This window comes from Octodon degus, unplaced genomic scaffold (assembly GCF_000260255.1).
Source record: "Octodon degus isolate 3935 unplaced genomic scaffold, OctDeg1.0 scaffold00006, whole genome shotgun sequence".
Classification (NCBI taxonomy): Eukaryota; Metazoa; Chordata; class Mammalia; order Rodentia; family Octodontidae; genus Octodon; species Octodon degus.
Genome location: NW_004524582.1, coordinates 29742108 through 29758766, shown reverse-complemented (window position 1 = coordinate 29758766; position 16659 = coordinate 29742108). Strand labels below are relative to the sequence as shown.

Below are 16659 nucleotides of genomic sequence, written 5' to 3'. Positions count from 1 at the left end.
GGGCTGGCTGGCATGTATGCTGGGGATTGAACCGCGGTCCCTGGGCTTTGCTTAGCTTGCTTTAAGTAGGTGCTTTAGACCACTGAGCCATCTCACCAGCCCTGTCTTTTTAATTTTTTAAAAAATCATTTATGTATTTGGTGGAGTGTTGCTACGAAGCTTGGATTCATAGTGATCCTCCTGTCTCAGCCTCCACAGTGCTGGGATTACAGGCATGCACTACCATGCCCAGCATACTGTACTTGGGGTCAAATCCAGGTCCCTGTGCTTGTCAAGCAGCATGTAGACTGCCGAGCGATCTCCCCAGCCCTCGCTGTGTGCTTTGGTCACACCTTCTGCATGCTGAGAAGGGGCAACAGCTGGGGCACAGGGGCACAAGATCTGGCTTTAGTGATGGTGAGGAGGAGGACACAGGATGACACCTGCTGTGAGGCGTGAGCCAAGGGCTGCGTGTAGGGGCCGTCGTCACCCCTGTGCAGAAGCCTGTGTGGTTCATCACCCTAATGAGCTCTCAGGAAGGCCACTTCATAGAGAGAAGAGAAGTACTTGGCTCAGGGTTTCAGGGGTGCAGTCCATGACAAGTCCCTGGGGAAGGCTGGCCTGACCGCTCTGGGGGCCAGAGCTGGGGCACGCACCCTGCGCCTGGGCATTTTGTCTATCCGAGTGCAAATGGGCCCCACCCTGATGACCTCACCCAGTGAGAGCTGATCGCCCCAAAGGCTCCACCTCTAAACACCATAGTTGGCTGGGTTTTCACCTCCACATGGGGATTGAATGTCGGCCCATGGGGCTATGCAGACCACAGCCCTGGTTGTACAGATGAGGAAACTCAGGCACAGCCTGGCTAATAGCTCCTATAAGAACACTCAATGAGAAAGGATCAGAACCAAGATTTGAACCTGGGACTCCGGGAGTTCAGCACAAAGCCCACAAGCACCAGGTTCTGCAGTTGTTGGAGGAGGGGTGCTGGGGATGGTTTAGCCGCCTCCCCAGGCCTCTCAGCCCCACTAGAGCCCCAAAGGTACAGGCAGGCCAAAGGTGTGTTGTTGCCTGGGACTGACAGAGATTTCTTTTCTTTTTTGATACCAGAAATCAAACTCGGGCCCTTGCACTTGCCAGGCAGGTTCTGTGCCATGGAGGTGTACCCCGGCTGCTAAGGGTTTCCTGAAAGAAGGCTGGAAGCTGAGGCAGGAGGGGGTGGGCAGGAAGACCAGCTGGTTATGATGCTTGACAGGGAGCATTTGAACCATTAAAGGGCAACACAGCAAGTGTCCAGAGATGAGCCAGTGGCAGCTGACCTGTGCCTAAGGCGCTGCACCTCCTTACCCCTGTGAGGCGGAAGCGGAAGTGGTGCTAATGTCCACCCCCCAGGGCAGTGGGTGGGTCAGGCAGCTTTGGCCCAGCCAGCGATGCCAGAAGCCAAGACCAGCAGCTCTGGAGAGGACGGCAGCTGCAGGGGATGGCAGCCTGGCAGGACAGGGTAGTCAGGGAGCTGAGCTGCAGTAACTCATCCTTTTCCTCGGTGGTACAGGGCATGGAGCCCGGAGCTGTCACTCTTGAGCTGTATCCCCTGTCTATTTTTAATTGTCATCTTTTATGTTTGTGACAAGGTCTCACTAGTTCACTAAGTTGCCCAGGCTGGACTTTGAGGTCCCTTTAAGTACCTCATGATTTGTTCTGTCTTCTGAGAATGTAGGAGGTGAGGGAGAGATTTGGAGAAAACTTCAGGGAAGGCAGTTCCTTGTTTCCTCCATCCCAGCCACCTGGGCTCCAGGCTCTTCCTGAAGCTCTGGTTCCCCCCACTCCACCAGGACTCTGAGCCACCTCAAAGGGAGCCTGGTGTGCTGTGAAAGGCAAGGCTGGAGGCTTGGCAGTCCTTGGTGATGCTGAGGGAGCCTATGCTGTGGTGGCACGGCACAGGCCCACAGCGCTAAGTAACCATGGTGCACCACTCCCCCGTGGGGTACAGAGCCTTCGGGCAGTGTCTGCCCCCTCTGAGGGGTGATTATTTTCACCAGAGCCGGTTCCAGACACACTCATGGAGCAGCCAGCTGGGAACACACAGAGCCTCCACGCTGGTGCTGGCTACAGCCAGGGTTTGCCTGTGTCTCCTCACAGGCTGACACCAACTCCTCTGTAGCCTGGGCCATTTGCAGAGTGACTTGCACTGCCCAGTGTGTCCCCCTCCCAGGACTGGGCGGCTCCCTGGGTGTGGGCTCCAGAAGGTTGTGAGCACAGCTAGTGGCCACTCTGCCCACACGATGGTCCAGCATTCCTGTCCAGGTGAGATGACCACGTACACTGTAGCAACAGTTCCTTACATTTCTCTGCAATCAACTCAATCTACAGACGAGAAACCAAGGAGAGGACCCCAGACCAACAGGGCTCCTAGCAAGCTGCAGCTTCTGTTTTCTACAAAGCAGACCCACAGAAGTTTTGTCTGAAAGGACAGGGGCCACCTGGCTTCCTGGAGAAGGTGCTCATTTGTTGGTGGCCTGTTTCAGGAAGCAGGCTCCAGGGGTCACTTGGGGACCTGCTGGGAGATCCACCAGGAGACCTTGGTGGACCCTTGGGTCTTCCTGGCTCACAGCTTCAACCTTGCCCCACTGGGCAGCGCTCCAGTTCCTGGGGTCCTGGGTGACACGGGGGTGGCCAGCTGGCTATGGGATGGAGCAGGAGGCTCTGGACACCCAACCTTCATGCCCAGGGCCTCAGGACCTCCATAGCTCCAGCTTTGCAGCAAATAGGACACTTTCTGGCCCCACCTGGCCCATCACCATGACAACCCACAGCCTATAAGAATTGGGGGAGATGGAGCTACAGGGGCGCAGGCCCTTGGCTGTACTGGCGGCCTCCTCCCTGTCCTTCTCTCTGTGACCCTGCCTCAGGTGACCCCATGCCCAGAACACTGCTGAGCATGCTGTGTCCTCCAGACAGCTTCATGTGTCTTGACTGGGAAGCAATTCTGCTGCTGGGTCCAGGCCCAGAGAGCGGCTCTGAAGCGGCCTTCCCTTCTCCGCAGGAGTTTCCCCGGCCATTTCTTGCCTCAGTCCGAGGCTTGAAGATGCAGGGGTAGGCTAAGGTCTAGCAGTGCAGGGCAAATTCCCCAGGGCTGAGGAGGGGGCACATAGAAGTGGGCTGCACAATGGGCTGGGCAGGAGGGGAGCATTTGGGTTCTGGTTCACTCTTGGGACCCGTCAGATTTAATCTCAGCTGATGGCTGCCCTTGGTGCAGCAGAGCTGGGCTGCATCTGCATTTGCCACAATCCTGCTGCCAAAGAAGGTGTCTGTACACAGGCGTCTTCACACAGGCCCCACCTGCGCAGACACCTAGTGTGGAGGACCCTGTGACAACTACCATTGAAACTGTTCTAAACTCGCACAGTTCAGCTTTTCAGATGCCAGAGTGCAGTGACATGGACAGCCGTCAGAGGGCACTGTTGGCTAAGTCTGGAAACCGCACCTGGCCCTTCAGCTAGGGGATTTAAGGGCGCCAGCAGGCTTGCTCCAGCTGCTGTTTTTGGCTAGCAGAGTCTGACTCAGGTTTTGAGAAGCTGCAACCCACAGGTAGCTCAGAGAATCTCCAAGACCAGCGCCCCCAGGCACGGACTCCTCAAGCTATGCTGCTGGGCATGTTCTGGGTGTGCGAGGCAGTGTACAAATGTCCTAGCCTGGCCTTGGCTGGACCAGCGCCTGATGCCTCTGCGGACCCTGGGAAGTCCGGGGTCACAGCTGATGGTCATGGCTGGGGTCTCCTGGGGCACCATTCTCATCGGTCTAAGCAACACAGAAGGAGGAGCTCTCAGAATACGCAGGTTTAACTTAAGATCCAGGTGACCCTCTTGAAATCACAGGTGTAGGCAAGGACTTTCTGAACAGGTCTCCAGATGAACAAGAAAGGCCATCGAGTCACATATAGGGGTCTATCAGAAGCAGAAATGCTTTGCTTCGGAAAGGAAATCACCACCAGAAGGAAGAGACAGAGTGGGAAAATTTGGGGCCAGCTGCTCCTCAGAGGACTAATACTAGAATGCATAAAGAACTCAAATAATTAGACTCCCCCATGAGAGACCCTGGGCAACTAAAATGAACAGACACGTCCTAGAAGAACAAATGGAGAAAAAATACTCAAATGCTCGACATCCCTGGCTGTTAGAGAAATAGAAGCTAAAACACCACCAAGGTCCCATCTTACCTCAGAAGGAATGGCCAGTGCTGAGAAGTCAGATAAGGACAAATGCTGGCGAGGCTGTGCTGCCTCGGGGAGGGCAGAGGTCCTCCCAGAGCAGCAGAAGGCGTCACGCGACAGCGATGCACGCCCACCCACATGCACGGCAGCACAGCGCGCAGCAGTTGCATCTTGGAAGCGGGCTACGTGTCCATCCCAGATGAGCGGACGAGGATAGTGTGCCGTCTATGCCAGCAGAGCACCTCTCTGCTACCAAGGGGCTGCGCTCGAGTCACTGCTAGGGAGCTAGGGGCATCTTGAGATCGCAGTGCTCGGTGAAACAAAGCAGACCCAGACACCCAAACACCACACCTCTCTCATACGAGAAAGTGCAAAATAAGAGAGGAAATGGAGCTGGATCTGCCACAAATGGGAAGGGACAGGGAGGATGGCAGGAGGGAAGGGCAGGGGGAGGAGGAAAGAGCTGGAGGCGCATCGCGCAACGTGCCGAAAGCCCACACTGAGAGCAGCCACATGGAAACATGAGGTGAATAAGTTCTGATGAGTCCTGCATTTATTTGGGACTGAGCAGGGATCTGCGGGGGGTGAGGGGGGAGTCACAGGGAACCCAAGGGGTCAGGCCCAGGGAGGCCTCTGTAGGGGAAAGGACAGGGTCCTGTGTGCCAATTTAAAGCCAAAGCCCCCCTGTCACTGAGGCACTGGGGTGAGGAGTCCTCACAGAAGCACCCCACGTGGAGCTCTGTGTCCCGAGTCAGGGCGGGGTCCGCACATCAGGAATCCCAGCCTCAGGCCCCATGAGCTCCGGGCTCCGTCTCCACTGGGCCTGACGTGAGCACTCCATCCACACCAGTGGCCTTCAGGCCCCAAACAAGAAGTCTTCTCGGCCCAGTGTCCACACTGCCAGGCGGTGTGTCCTCAGTGTCACTGAGGGGAATTTTCTGTCTGAGATGTGGGCAGGGCATGGTTGGCCTCTGGCAGTGGTGCATGTGTGGTTGGCATGGGTGCCATCAAGTATCCTCATCATGTGCGGGGTGGCCTAGGGCCCCTTCTCCACAAGGGACAGATTGCTGGTTGGTACCAGGGCTTCCTAACTGTGCCACGGCCTGATGGCTGGCCACAGCCTCTGTCCACAACTTCGAGGACCCCAAAGAGTCCTTGACACAGGGGATGAGAATCTGGGGCTTCACAGCCCCATGGGTCAGGACAGGCCTGGGGGGCTAGGACCTCAGGGTGTAAGCAGAGCTGTTGACCCCGGACTCAGTCCTCTCCTGGGTCCCTGGGTCTCAGCACTGGCTAAGTGAAGGACAGGAAGCACCAAGTCAGGTGTTGTTCCTGATGGGGAGACCAGATAGCCCATGGCTAGTGTATGCGGCAGTGTGTGACACTGGGAGAGGCGGGGTTGGAGGCGGTACAGGTGGTGACCTCGGATCCAGGAAACGCCAGGATGGCTGAGACCCCACGAAGTGCAGGACAGAGGGTTCTTGGCTGGGACAGGGCCACAGCGTGGGACAGGTAGGGTTCACAATAGGGTGTGGTAGGGGACAGAAGAGGGATCTTCTGGAGATGGTGGGTAACTGAGAAGGGGTGGGCCAGGGTCCACAGAGGAGAGAGGCAGAGCTCAAACCTTCCCAGAAGCAGCTCTGACTGCCCTGCTCTGGGACTGTTGTCCCCACTCAGGCCTTGCAGGGCCCGCTCGGACACCCTCCCTCTCCAGTCCCCTCACCACGGGCCTCCTGTGGTCAGATCATGGGCCATGGCTGGGAGGTGACAGCTGTGTGGCTCCAGCCCAGTCCTCCTCCAGAGCTACAGATTACTTCTTTTCTTTAGCATCTTCCTGGAGCTGTCACCCTCACCTGCGTCGCTTTCTTGCTGACTCAGCCTTTTGGTGCTTAAGACATTGGGGTGGGCGGGGGAGGCAGCCAGTGAGAACCAGAGGGCCTCTGGGAGACCCTGGCTGCTCTGTCCAAGCTCAGCCACACCGGCAGGACACAGAGGAACAGCAGTAAGCCGTGGGCAAAGGACCTCTACGAGATAAACCCTGGCTTCCCTGTGGGGAAGCAGGGAGCATCAGAGGCCAGGGACAAAGGCCACATGCGAGGATAGGGCACAGCTACCCATGCACAGTCACCCATGCAACCCGGTGACATCATAATAGCATGGCACTGGGTGACACCCCCTCCCAGCTGAATGGGCTGACAGCAGGGAAGAGGCCGCATTCTGTCCAACTCTGACCCATGCTGTGGCTCAGGAAACACCCAGGTGACGTGACAAGCTGGGGATGGCTGGTACCTGGGTGATTTGGAGATGGAGTGGTCATCGTTGGGTGACCCCAGGTCCCCTCTTTCCTGGAGTGGGGGCTTCTTTCTTTTGGTCCTCAGTGGCTTCTCTGTAGAAGACAAAAGTTCAAGGCCCAGCTCTGGGACTCTGGGTAGTGGTTCCACTGCTCGGCACAGCCCACGTGTCTGAGACCCTCCTGCAGGCCTGAGACTCACTTCACCAACAGGGAAACTGGGAAGGGATGCCAAGCTCTCCCTCACCAGCAGGGCACCAAGAGGTGCCTGCAGCCTGCGAGGGTTGTACTCGTCGTGGGCCATGGGGCCTCGCGCGCAGCGCATCTTCATCCTTTTCCGTCTCCTTTCTCCCTGCCCTCCACACTCCACCTCTCCGTCTTTACAGAAAAAAACCCTCCCTGTTTCCTATGATATATTTTATTTTGCTCTTTATTTATTCCTTGGGTTTCTCATATAAGAAAAATCATGCAATATTTAAGCTCAGATATCTGATTTTTATTTATTTATTCATTTGGTACCGAGTCTCGCTGTGCAGCTTGGACTCGTGGTGATCCTCCTGTCTCAGCCTCCCCAGTGCTGGATTACAGGTGTGCACCACCGTGCCAGGTCTCAGTGGCCTGCAGGGCGTGCCTGGGGTTCTGGGGCCAGCATGGGGATCACACTCCAGGTCACATGGATTCTAGCCCCAGCATCTCGAGGTCTCTCCCACCGACTTCCCAGTGGTTGCACCAGTTTCCACCCCGCCAGCAGTGAGGGCGAGTGCCTCCCCTGCAGCCTGTCCAGCATTTGTTATTCGATTATTGGTGGTGGCCGATCTGTCTGCACTTCTCCTGTGACCCGGGAGGCTGGGCTTTTACTGTCCCTCTGCACTGCCGTGAGCTGTCCACTCACTGTTGCCGCCCATGCTGGAACTGGGTCCCTACTCCTGGGGGGTCACTGTTTTGAGCTCTTCATGTAGTCTAGACACTTGTCCTCTGTATGCGGGCGAGCTGGCCGAAGTCTCTGCCCACCCTGTGGGTTTCCCCTCTGTGTTTCTGCTCCACGCAGAGGCCAGAGGTTTGGGAAGCAGCGAGGACTGAAGGGACCCGGGCAGCTCTGGGTGTTCCCAGCTGGGAACACTCCTGGGGGACAACAGTAGTGATGCCACTCAAGTGTCCCTGACAGTGCTGCCGTCCCACTTCACAGAGTAGAAGAGGTGGGGATGAGGCCCTGAGCCACGAGACTCTAGAGGACAGCAGGGCCTGTGTCTGCACTGAGCCCTCACAGAGCACAGGGACCCTAGAACCCGGAGCGCTCAGGCACAGGGGTGACTGAGAGACGCAGTGAGAGTTTAAAGAAAAAACATTACAGTGAAAGACACGTCACCAAGGACACGGTCTAAGAATACTGGAAGAGAGAGGGCACATTTTAGGGGATTAATGGCAAATGTTCCCTTTACTATAGTACACTTTTTTTCTGTCTGTCTTGTTATGTAGGTCAACTAGTTTTGAGCTCACTTTGTAGCCCAGACTGGTCTTGAACTCCCAGTGATCCTCCTGCCTCAGCTTCCTGAGTGTTGGGGTTACAGCTGTGTGCCACCATGCCCAGCTCTATAATAAATTTTTATTATTAATTTTTAAAAAAATTTTATTTATTTGTGTGTGTGTGTGTGTGTGTGTGTGTGGCCAGCTCAGCCCACCAGGGGGCGGGGCTGGCTGGCATGTGGTGCTGGGGGATCAAACCGCGGTCCCTGTGCTTTGCTAAGCTTGTTCTAAGTAGGTGCTTTAGACCACTGAGCCATTTCACCAGCCCCACTATAATAAATTTTTAATGTAAACATTCCTATCTTTCTGGGCTGCCCCTCATTGGCCAAATGCTGATGGAAGTTTCTGTTCAATAAAAACATGACGCTGCGTCCTTCTCCGCCTCGCTCGCTGCCCCGGCGCTGGGAGGCTTCCTGCTCTCCCTCAACATCACAGTGACCCTGAAGGTGAAACTTTTTAATCCATTCAGGCTCTGGAGGCAGCTGTGACAGCGCCACTAAAGACCCCCCAGAAGGAGGACTTCTGGACCCAGGGATTGGTGCTTAAAGAGAGGGGGAGGATTCTGAGGGGATTCATGACCGTGTCCTTTAGAGTAATTTTTTTTTCATTTTTGGGGCCAGCTCAGCCAGCTCTGGGGGCGGGGCTGGCACAGCATGTGGTGCCAGGGATCGAGATGTGGTCCCTGTGCTTGCCTAAGCTTGCCTAAGCAGGCACATTAGACCGCTGAGCTGTCTCAGTGGCCCTAGTGTAATAATTTTAAAAAGCTTAAACGTTCATTGCACGTTCTGATCACATCCCCCACACAGGTCTCCTAAGGCGGCACGGTGGGTCACTGGAGGACCAGAACCCGTATGCCCCTACCCACCAGGCCCCTGACTCACCCGGCTGCCCCAGCTTACTAGGGCATGGCTTGTGGTCCATCAGGGGCACTCGGGTCAGCGCTGCCAGCTCAGTGACAAAGGTCTGCTCGGCTTCCTAACGGGCAAATAGAGAGCGTCAGCTGGCTGCCCCCTCCACAGGTGTCCTCCAGTGGGACAGCCTGATCCTGTGGGGAGGGAAAGGATTCTTCCCAGAGAGGCTCCGATGGCGCAGAGCACAGCGGGGCTCCTGCTGGGGCCGCCAGCCCTCCCGCCTGCACTGCCCCAGTGCGAGCACGCGGGGCCCAGGGCCTGGTGTGGAGCAGGCCTGGCCACATCCTCCACCTACACTGTGATGCAAGCAGGCAGACCCGGGGCCCGAGACCTGTGAGTTGCGTGCCCCCAAACATTTGGGTCACCCCTGAGGGTCTCAGTTTTCCCCTCTGTCCCTGGGGTAGCAGTAGCAACTGCCCCTTCGTGTGGCAGAGAACATCAGCTAGTTGGGGTCAGGGACGGTGTAGGATGGACCCTGGTACACAGCTGCTCACTGCAGCAGTCACATCCTCATAGTAGTCACTGTCACCAAGGTGGCCTTGTCCAGGTGACACTGAAAGGGCCCAAACTCTGCCGTACGCTTCCTGCAGGAAGAGCTTTATGGCGGGGCTTGGCAATAGCCGCATTTTGTCGTTTTCTGTCTTTTTATTTTTTGGACCTGGAATCAAACTCCTGACCTCGCACTTGCCAGGTATGCCTTGTGCTGCTGAGCTACGTCCCTGGCCCCTGCTCTCTCATGAACGGGACTTTGTATCCAAAGAGCTGAGCCTCCTGAGGAGTCTCTGTCACTCCCTGCCCGGCCCCCAGGTACAGCTGGTGGAGATTAGCAGAGGACGCGCAACATCTCCACTGCCCTAGCTGGACTGGCTGAGTCGCTGCCCCTGCCCAGGCTGCAGCCCTGACATTCCCTACGGCACCAGTCAGGGGCACTCAGCAGGTCACAGATGCCACAGCCAGAGGGCCACACAGAGACCGGGGGCTGGCAGCGGGGTCACGGCATCCCTCCCAGAAGCCCCTGCAGGCTCTGCTGCTTCCGTTCCTCTGCACACTCCTCTGTCCCGAGGTGGCCCTACCTGCAGCTGGGCCTCCAGTTGGGCCTCCAGCTGGGCCAGGACCCCAGCCTTCTGCCTCTGAGTGTCCAGGCGGAGCCGCTGGTGCGCTGTGAACTGGGCCTGGAACCTCCTCTGCTGGGACAGTAGCCTGGCCAGAGGACACAGGGGGTCAGCAGTGCTCAAGCCCCAGGTCATGGTGTCTTCTCCCATGTCACAAGGGTTGGCTGAGCTCAAGAACTGTGAGCCAAGAATGGGTCTGAGCCCCTGGAGCCTCAGCAGAGCGGGTACCACTGCCACCCTGTGTTTGCTCAAAGCGCTGTGTAAGGCAGAGTGGGCAAGCCCCCAAGAGGAGAGGACATAGGCAGGGCCACCTGCCCAGGTAGGGCGGAGAGTCCCTGCAGGGAGCCCACAGCTGGCAGCATGGCCTCACCTGTGGGGGATTTCCTGGGCAGCGCTGCCCCCTGCCGGCCTCCTTGATGAGGGCTCGTCCATGGCTTGCTTTTTCTGTAGCTTGTAGCTGTCGATCCTCTCACCTGGGCCGGGCATTAAACACATGACAGTCTGTTGTGGGCTTGGCACATGGGCTCTGCCCAGCTCTGGGCAGGGTGGGGTGATGGGGCCCAGGAGAATGGGACATGGGATATGGAGTGCCCAGAGTGGGGTGCACCTGCCATGGGTAGGGCATGGGGGCCTGCCGCCCAGCCCCAGCCAGGAGGAAGAGGCAGAGGCAGCTGGCACATAAGGGACCATCACAGCATTGGCAGTTCCAGGGGCACTGGCAGGGACTCTACAATTCCGGCCTCTGATGTGCCCAAATGGTGCCGGTGGGGTGAGGCCATGAAGCCCTGATGGAGCTGAGCTGGGGACTGGAATTCTCTGCTCTCAGGTGGGGAGGATGGAGGAGGAGCGGGGAGAGGAGTGACTGCGGGCCAGGTGTCATGGAATCCCCAAGACCAGGAGAGAGGTGGCAGCTGGGAGAAGCAGCAGTTACACAGAGCTCCCTGGGGCCCCTCCTGTCCCCCTACAGAGAGGATCAGCACCAGGTCAGACCCCAGAGCATGTGGGACCCCGGCCTGTCCTGAGACTCTGGCGCAGAGGAAAGGGTGAGTGAGCGGCAGGCTTCAAGCTGACTTCCATGTAGCATTACCTGCGTGTCACTCCTGGGACGGGGGCCGCCAAACGTCCCATTACTCAAGGGCCCCTATGGCAGCCCAAGGAGGACAAGTCTAAGGGTCTGGGGAACCTGGCGTGGGCCCCTGGCCTGTTCTCCTCGCGGTCCCCGCGGTGACTTTCGCCAAGGGAGTGTATCTCTTTGGCTGCCAGGTAACTCAGAGACAGCTTCAATGAGCTCCAGGAGGCCCTGGGCTCGCCTGACTCAGCCCACCGTCCTGTCCTCGCCACCCTGCATGTTGGTAATCCCTGTCGCACTATATGGCGCTCCATCCCTGCAGCCCCAGCTGGGACGCACCATGCAGTGCCTGGAGCTGCTGCAGCGTCCGCTCCGTGTGCTCCTGAGCCGCCTTCCCGAGCCGCTGGTAATGCGCCTGCGCAAGGCGGCCTACGCTGGCTCTGGTCACGTAGACGCTCTCTACCGCAGTCTCCACCAGAGTCCGCTGTGGAGGAGGGACGGAATGACAGCAGCAAGGTTACAGGCCAGCTTGGTGTCCCCTCCCCTGCCCCGGGGCCTCTTTTGTGCTCACTTCCGGGTGGGACCAGGTCAAGGGTGTTGGCCAATAAGCTGCAAAGTTAGGGAAGGTGCTGGGGAACCTCGGCCTCTGACATTAGGGCAAAGGCTTGGTGGGTTGGAAGCATATGCCCTTCCCTCCTCCCGAGTAGCATGCAGGTCTGGTACATGGAGAGATAGCAGCCATTTTGTGACCACGAGGCAAAACAAATAAATAAAAATAATAGCAAGGATGATGGATTGGGAAGTAGACCATCGTAAGGGATCAGCTGACTCACTGCTAAGGCTCTGGGCCTGGACTCGTGGGCACAGCCTGCTCCCCGCTGCGTCCCCAGCACAGCGCAGCCGTGTACCTGGAAGTCATCGCCGTCCTGGGCGCGGCTCCTGGTGGCCGCGTTCCTCGCGTGCAGCAGCAGCGCCTGCCCTACAGCCCGTTCCGAGTGCCCCTGCAGCCGCTGCCGCACGTCCTGGGCCTCCACCAGCAGCTGCTGCTGCAGCTGCATCCGCGTGCGCTGCGCGTCCACCTCCAGCCGGCTGGACTCCTCCTGGGCGCGCGCCTCCTGCGGGCGAGGGCGGGGTCTGAGGGCTGAGGCTGGGGGCTCGGAGGGGCGGAAGGGGTGGCCGCTAAGGACAGTTCAGCCCAGGTGTCTGCTGCCCTCTCCTCCCCTCACCCCAAAGGGCTACAGGGTGGGGTATCATCCTCCTCCTACAACACTGCGAGGCCTGTACGCCAGGACTGAGGACGTCACAAGGCTCAGAGAAGTTGAGCTGCTTTCTAGGAGTCACAAGGCAGAGCTAGGTTGGGAGGTGGGATCTGAGCCTGGGCACAGGTGGGGACATCACGGGAGCTGTGGTGAGGTCCCGGGTCCCGGGAGGGCTCTCTAGCAGGACTGGGCAGCAAGAAGTGAGGGGTCGAGTTGGGTGTGGTCCACGCAGGAGCCCTGCAGTATCAGCCCCAGCTCTGCCACTGGCCTGTGGCCTCCGGGAGGGCCAGGAGGACGCTGAGTTGGTTAAGGCCCTGCCTGTGGGCTCGGTTTCGCCCCCCCCCCCAGCAGACTCAGTCACCACCCTGCAATCCCTGCAGCATAAGCGCAGGGTGTGGAACCAGATGCAGGCTGCAGGTGAGGGCAGGCCCCGAATCTGGAGACCGGATGAAGAGGGCACTTCCTGCGCAGGCCTCACCAGGGCCTTGAGCAGCTGCCACTGGTGCTCGTCCACACACGGCGAGGCGGCCTGCTCCAGCGCGTGCTGCTCCCTGAGCTCCTGCAGGAGCCTCTTCTTCCCCGACAACCGCATCTGCGCCAGGGTGGCCAGGGCGTCGCTGCGGAGGCCCAGTCTGCGGAGGACACAGTGCAGGAGCAGCTGGTGGCCCTGCAGGATGCCCTGCGTGGACCTGAGGGGACGGCAGGAGGGCAGGGTCAGCGCTCTGGGCTGCAGAGAGGGAGCGAGCTCTCAGGGCTTGGGAAGGGGCCGCAGCCACCCAGCCCACCCCCGCCTCTCCTGGCTGTGTGCCTGGCAGACAGGTGGCCGCCCGATGTCACCTTCGTGACTACCATCAGCCACAGAAACCTTATTTGCACTCTAAGGCAGCTCAGGGTCTGGGTGGCCCCCTTGCTGCTGGGACACTGGGCTGCCCCCGGCTCCCACAGACGCGCGACCCTGGCCTCCCCAGAGCTGCACTCACTCTTCCGTGAGGCCGCCTAGCCTGCCCAGGACTCCGAGGACGGTCGCCTCCTGCTCCTCCCGCAGCTGGGTCTGCAGCACCTCGGACAGCGCACACTCCTCCAGCCACTCCTGCGGGCAGACGGGGACCCGGAGGGAGGTGTCAGCTGCCACTCAGCACCAGGCTGCAAGCTTCTTGCTTAAAGGTCTCTTTGTGCGCTGTTTCTTTTGAAAGCGTTTCTAGCTCCACCGCGCTCCAGGGTGGCCATCCTGCTTGCTTAGCCCTGGCCACCCTGGCCATCTCATCGCCGCAGAAATGGGCTCCAGATACTCACAGGTCAGAGTGGAGCACCAGCTGCCTGGGCTCGGCCATCCATCCCGGCCTAGTGCCTTGAGCCCCCTAAAACTACACTGTACCTCTAAAACTATGCTGTACCCAGAACATGCCATTAAAACCAGTCCCCCTCTCCTCTTGCGAGTTTTTAAGAATTTCTCAGAGTGCTTGGGAAGCCAGAACATTCTAGAACATTTTACAGTTTTTTTTTTGTTTGTTTGTTTTTTGTTTTTTTTTTTTAAGTACTGGGATTGAACCCAGGGTGTTTGCACTAAACAATATCCTCAGACTTTTCTATTTTATTTTATATATTTTTTTTGAGACAGGATCTGGTCAAGTCACTATGTAATAGAAATGATACCCCCTACTCCTCCAAAGCATACTTGAGTTTCTTAGTTGTCCAGGTAATAGTTCCTATTCCAGTTCCAGGTGTTTCTGTCTCCTAGAATGGCATTGGGATGCATAGCTGGTCACAATGATGCACACTGTATAAACCAGTCCCCAGTGGACAAGCTGTTCTGCCCCTGTACTTCCTGCTTGCTTAACCCATCTAAGCCCTAGAGCACCAGAGACAGGGCCCGATATCCCGGGAATGATCCTGATCTGTCTGCCTCCAGCTCCTGGCTGGCTTTTCAGTGTTTCCTTTGCTATTGAACCTGGTGCACCAGCCAGGAAGACCGACTGTGCTGACCTTTTGGTCACCAGTCATGGTCCCCACAGATGGAGCAAGGACCTCTTCAGGTCCTGATGGAAAGGCACACCCTTGAGATTTCTTGAGTCTCCTCATAAGTCTGGAGGAGGATTATTGGATCCCTGCTCAAGTGAGTCACACTGGACCCCAAAGGGAGGAAGACACTGTCTGTCTGTCTGTCTGTCTGTCTGTCTGTCTGTCTGTCTGTCTGCCTGGTAAGTCCCCTAGGGGCACCCCAGTTAGTCAGTCAGTCAGTCCTGCTCAGCTCGAGCAGAAGGAGAGTCTGATCTCTTATTAGTGGGGAGCACCCTCCAGGGAAGGGGGTTGGAGTGTTTCACCTCTGAGTCCTGCTGCCTGAGTGTGTGAGTGGACCAGACAGCATAAGCAGGAGGCCGCTCCGTCTGTGCACCAACACTGGCCAGCCCTGGCTGAGGTGGCTGACTGGGCCCTCACCTGCGGTTCTGTGGTGATTGACAGGTGGCATCCCGAGGTCTCCTACCCTCCTTAGCTAAGTCAGGCCTAAGTCCTACAAGGTTCATGGCTGGATGGGCACCTGAGTGGTCTGTCCCTGAGGGGCACCCACCCTCTGCCTATGTGCCATCCTTCAAGGGTACAAAACACACACCAGGAAGTCAGAGATGGGAACTCATTAGTGCCTCACTGCAGGAAAAAGGCTTCACAGGGTTAAAAATGAAACCAAACCACTCCCTGCATCTCAAAGAAAAGAAAAAGGGAAAGAACATGATGTTTCCTGGGAATTCCACCTTGGCACCGTCCCTGGCAGTGGCAGTTGCTGCCAACTCTACCGCTTCACTCCCCACTCCCAACTTGTCTGCTTCCAGCCAGTTGGACTGGTTCCAGCCAGCCCCTGCCTGCACTTGGCTGCCCAGCGCCCCTGCTCCCCAAATGCGCCTGCCTTGGTCAGCTGCACCAGCAAACACCCACTTGAGATGGCCATCAACAATTCCTTCTGAGTTTCATGTTTTGACTGAGGAAAATTGGGCTCTGAGCCCTGACGAACAAGCTGGACCCTGTCGGGCCTGAGCAGATACAGCAGCCCGAGCGCTACGAAATTGGCCCGAGAGCCTGCAGTCATGGTAAAAGTCAGGGGCAAGCCTGCGACTTTCCTGGTAGACAACAGGCAGAACTCTGCCTTCCAAAGTGCCCTCTGTCAGAGTCACCACCACCAGGGCCGCAGGCGCTCTTGTCTCTCGCCCCTTCCTACAGGCACACATTGCAGCCTGGAATTGCCTCTGCACCAAGCCCGGCAGCCTCCCTCCAGGTAACACTTCCCCCAAGAGGAAGATGACGCCTGCGCCGGCCTGAGACAATCCCTGCACCCCTGAGGTTCTGGACTCTCCTCCCAGAGTGTAGACTAAAGACTCTCCTCTGGGTCTGGCCATCAATGTGCCACCTCACCACTACCCCTGCTGCTGCCATATGTCACGGGGGAAGCACAAGTGGGTGCCAGCCATGCGTCAGCCCAATGGACTGTCGACCGCAGTGCGCAAGGCCTCTGTGCCGTCGACAACGCAGCCATTGCCTTGTGTTCTGTGACTCCCAGCCCACACACCCATTTGTTAACTGCCACAAGGGTGGGGGACTCTCCCATTTGGCTGCTCTGAGATAGCCAGTGTCTCTGTCCCTCCAGGATCCACAGTTCTGTCACTGTCCCCTGGGCCCTGTCATAGGTTGACTGACCATCTGCCTTTGATCGTGAAACTCCATCCTGGGGCAGCCCCCACCTGCAGCAGACAGCATTCCCTGTCCAGGAGGCTCAGCCAGAAATTCACCCACTGAACGAGGGGCAGCAACTTCAAATGGAACACAGCCTGTCCACCGCCCCCACACTGCAGTTTCCCAATTGACAAGGTAGTAGTTCCTGTTCCAGATCCATTTGCTCCTGTCTCTTAGAAACCACAGGTCACTGAGATGCACACTGTGTAAACCAATCCCCAGGGGACAAGCCGTTCTGTCCCTGTGCTTCCTGCTTGCTTATCCCATCTGAGCCCTGGAGGTCAGGGCCTGACATTCTGTGAATGATCCCAGTCAGTGTCGCTGACAGAAGTAAATCTGCCTCCAAATTCTGGGTGTCATTTCTGTGTTTCTGTTTCAACTCAGTTGTCCAGGCTGGCTCCACCTTGCGGTCCTCCTGCCTCAGCCTCCCACAGTGCTGTGCCTACAGGCGTGAGCCAGGGAACCCAGTTGGTCTTGAGCCTTCCAAAGGCAGATTACAGGCTGGGATGTGGCTCAGTGTCAGAGTGCTTGCCTAGCATATACAAAGCCCTAGGTTCAACCCCAAACGTAGGGAAAAAAAAAAAA

The 16659-nt window shown here is 57.6% G+C and overlaps 1 protein-coding gene across 2 annotated transcripts in view; it reads right to left on the bottom strand.

The window, feature by feature from the left end:
* Positions 1-4720: 4720 nt before the first annotated feature.
* Evc (EvC ciliary complex subunit 1) overlaps positions 4721-16659 on the bottom strand; it is a 51563-nt gene continuing 39624 nt past the window's right edge. Inside the window, exons 13-21 of one of the 2 annotated variants that reach the window (XM_012516704.2) lie at positions 13335-13444; positions 12833-13043; positions 12004-12210; positions 11435-11579; positions 10397-10499; positions 9988-10114; positions 8885-8978; positions 6479-6575; positions 4721-6077 (exon numbers count right to left, since the gene is read on the bottom strand). In XM_012516704.2, the coding sequence (XP_012372158.1) occupies positions 5993-6077; positions 6479-6575; positions 8885-8978; positions 9988-10114; positions 10397-10499; positions 11435-11579; positions 12004-12210; positions 12833-13043; positions 13335-13444 (1179 nt within the window). In that variant the 3' untranslated portion in view covers positions 4721-5992. Of the gene's footprint in view, positions 6078-6478; positions 6576-7187; positions 7602-8884; positions 8979-9987; positions 10115-10396; positions 10500-11434; positions 11580-12003; positions 12211-12832; positions 13044-13334; positions 13445-16659 lie in introns of those variants that run through there. The other variant, XM_023699730.1, reaches the window with a different exon arrangement.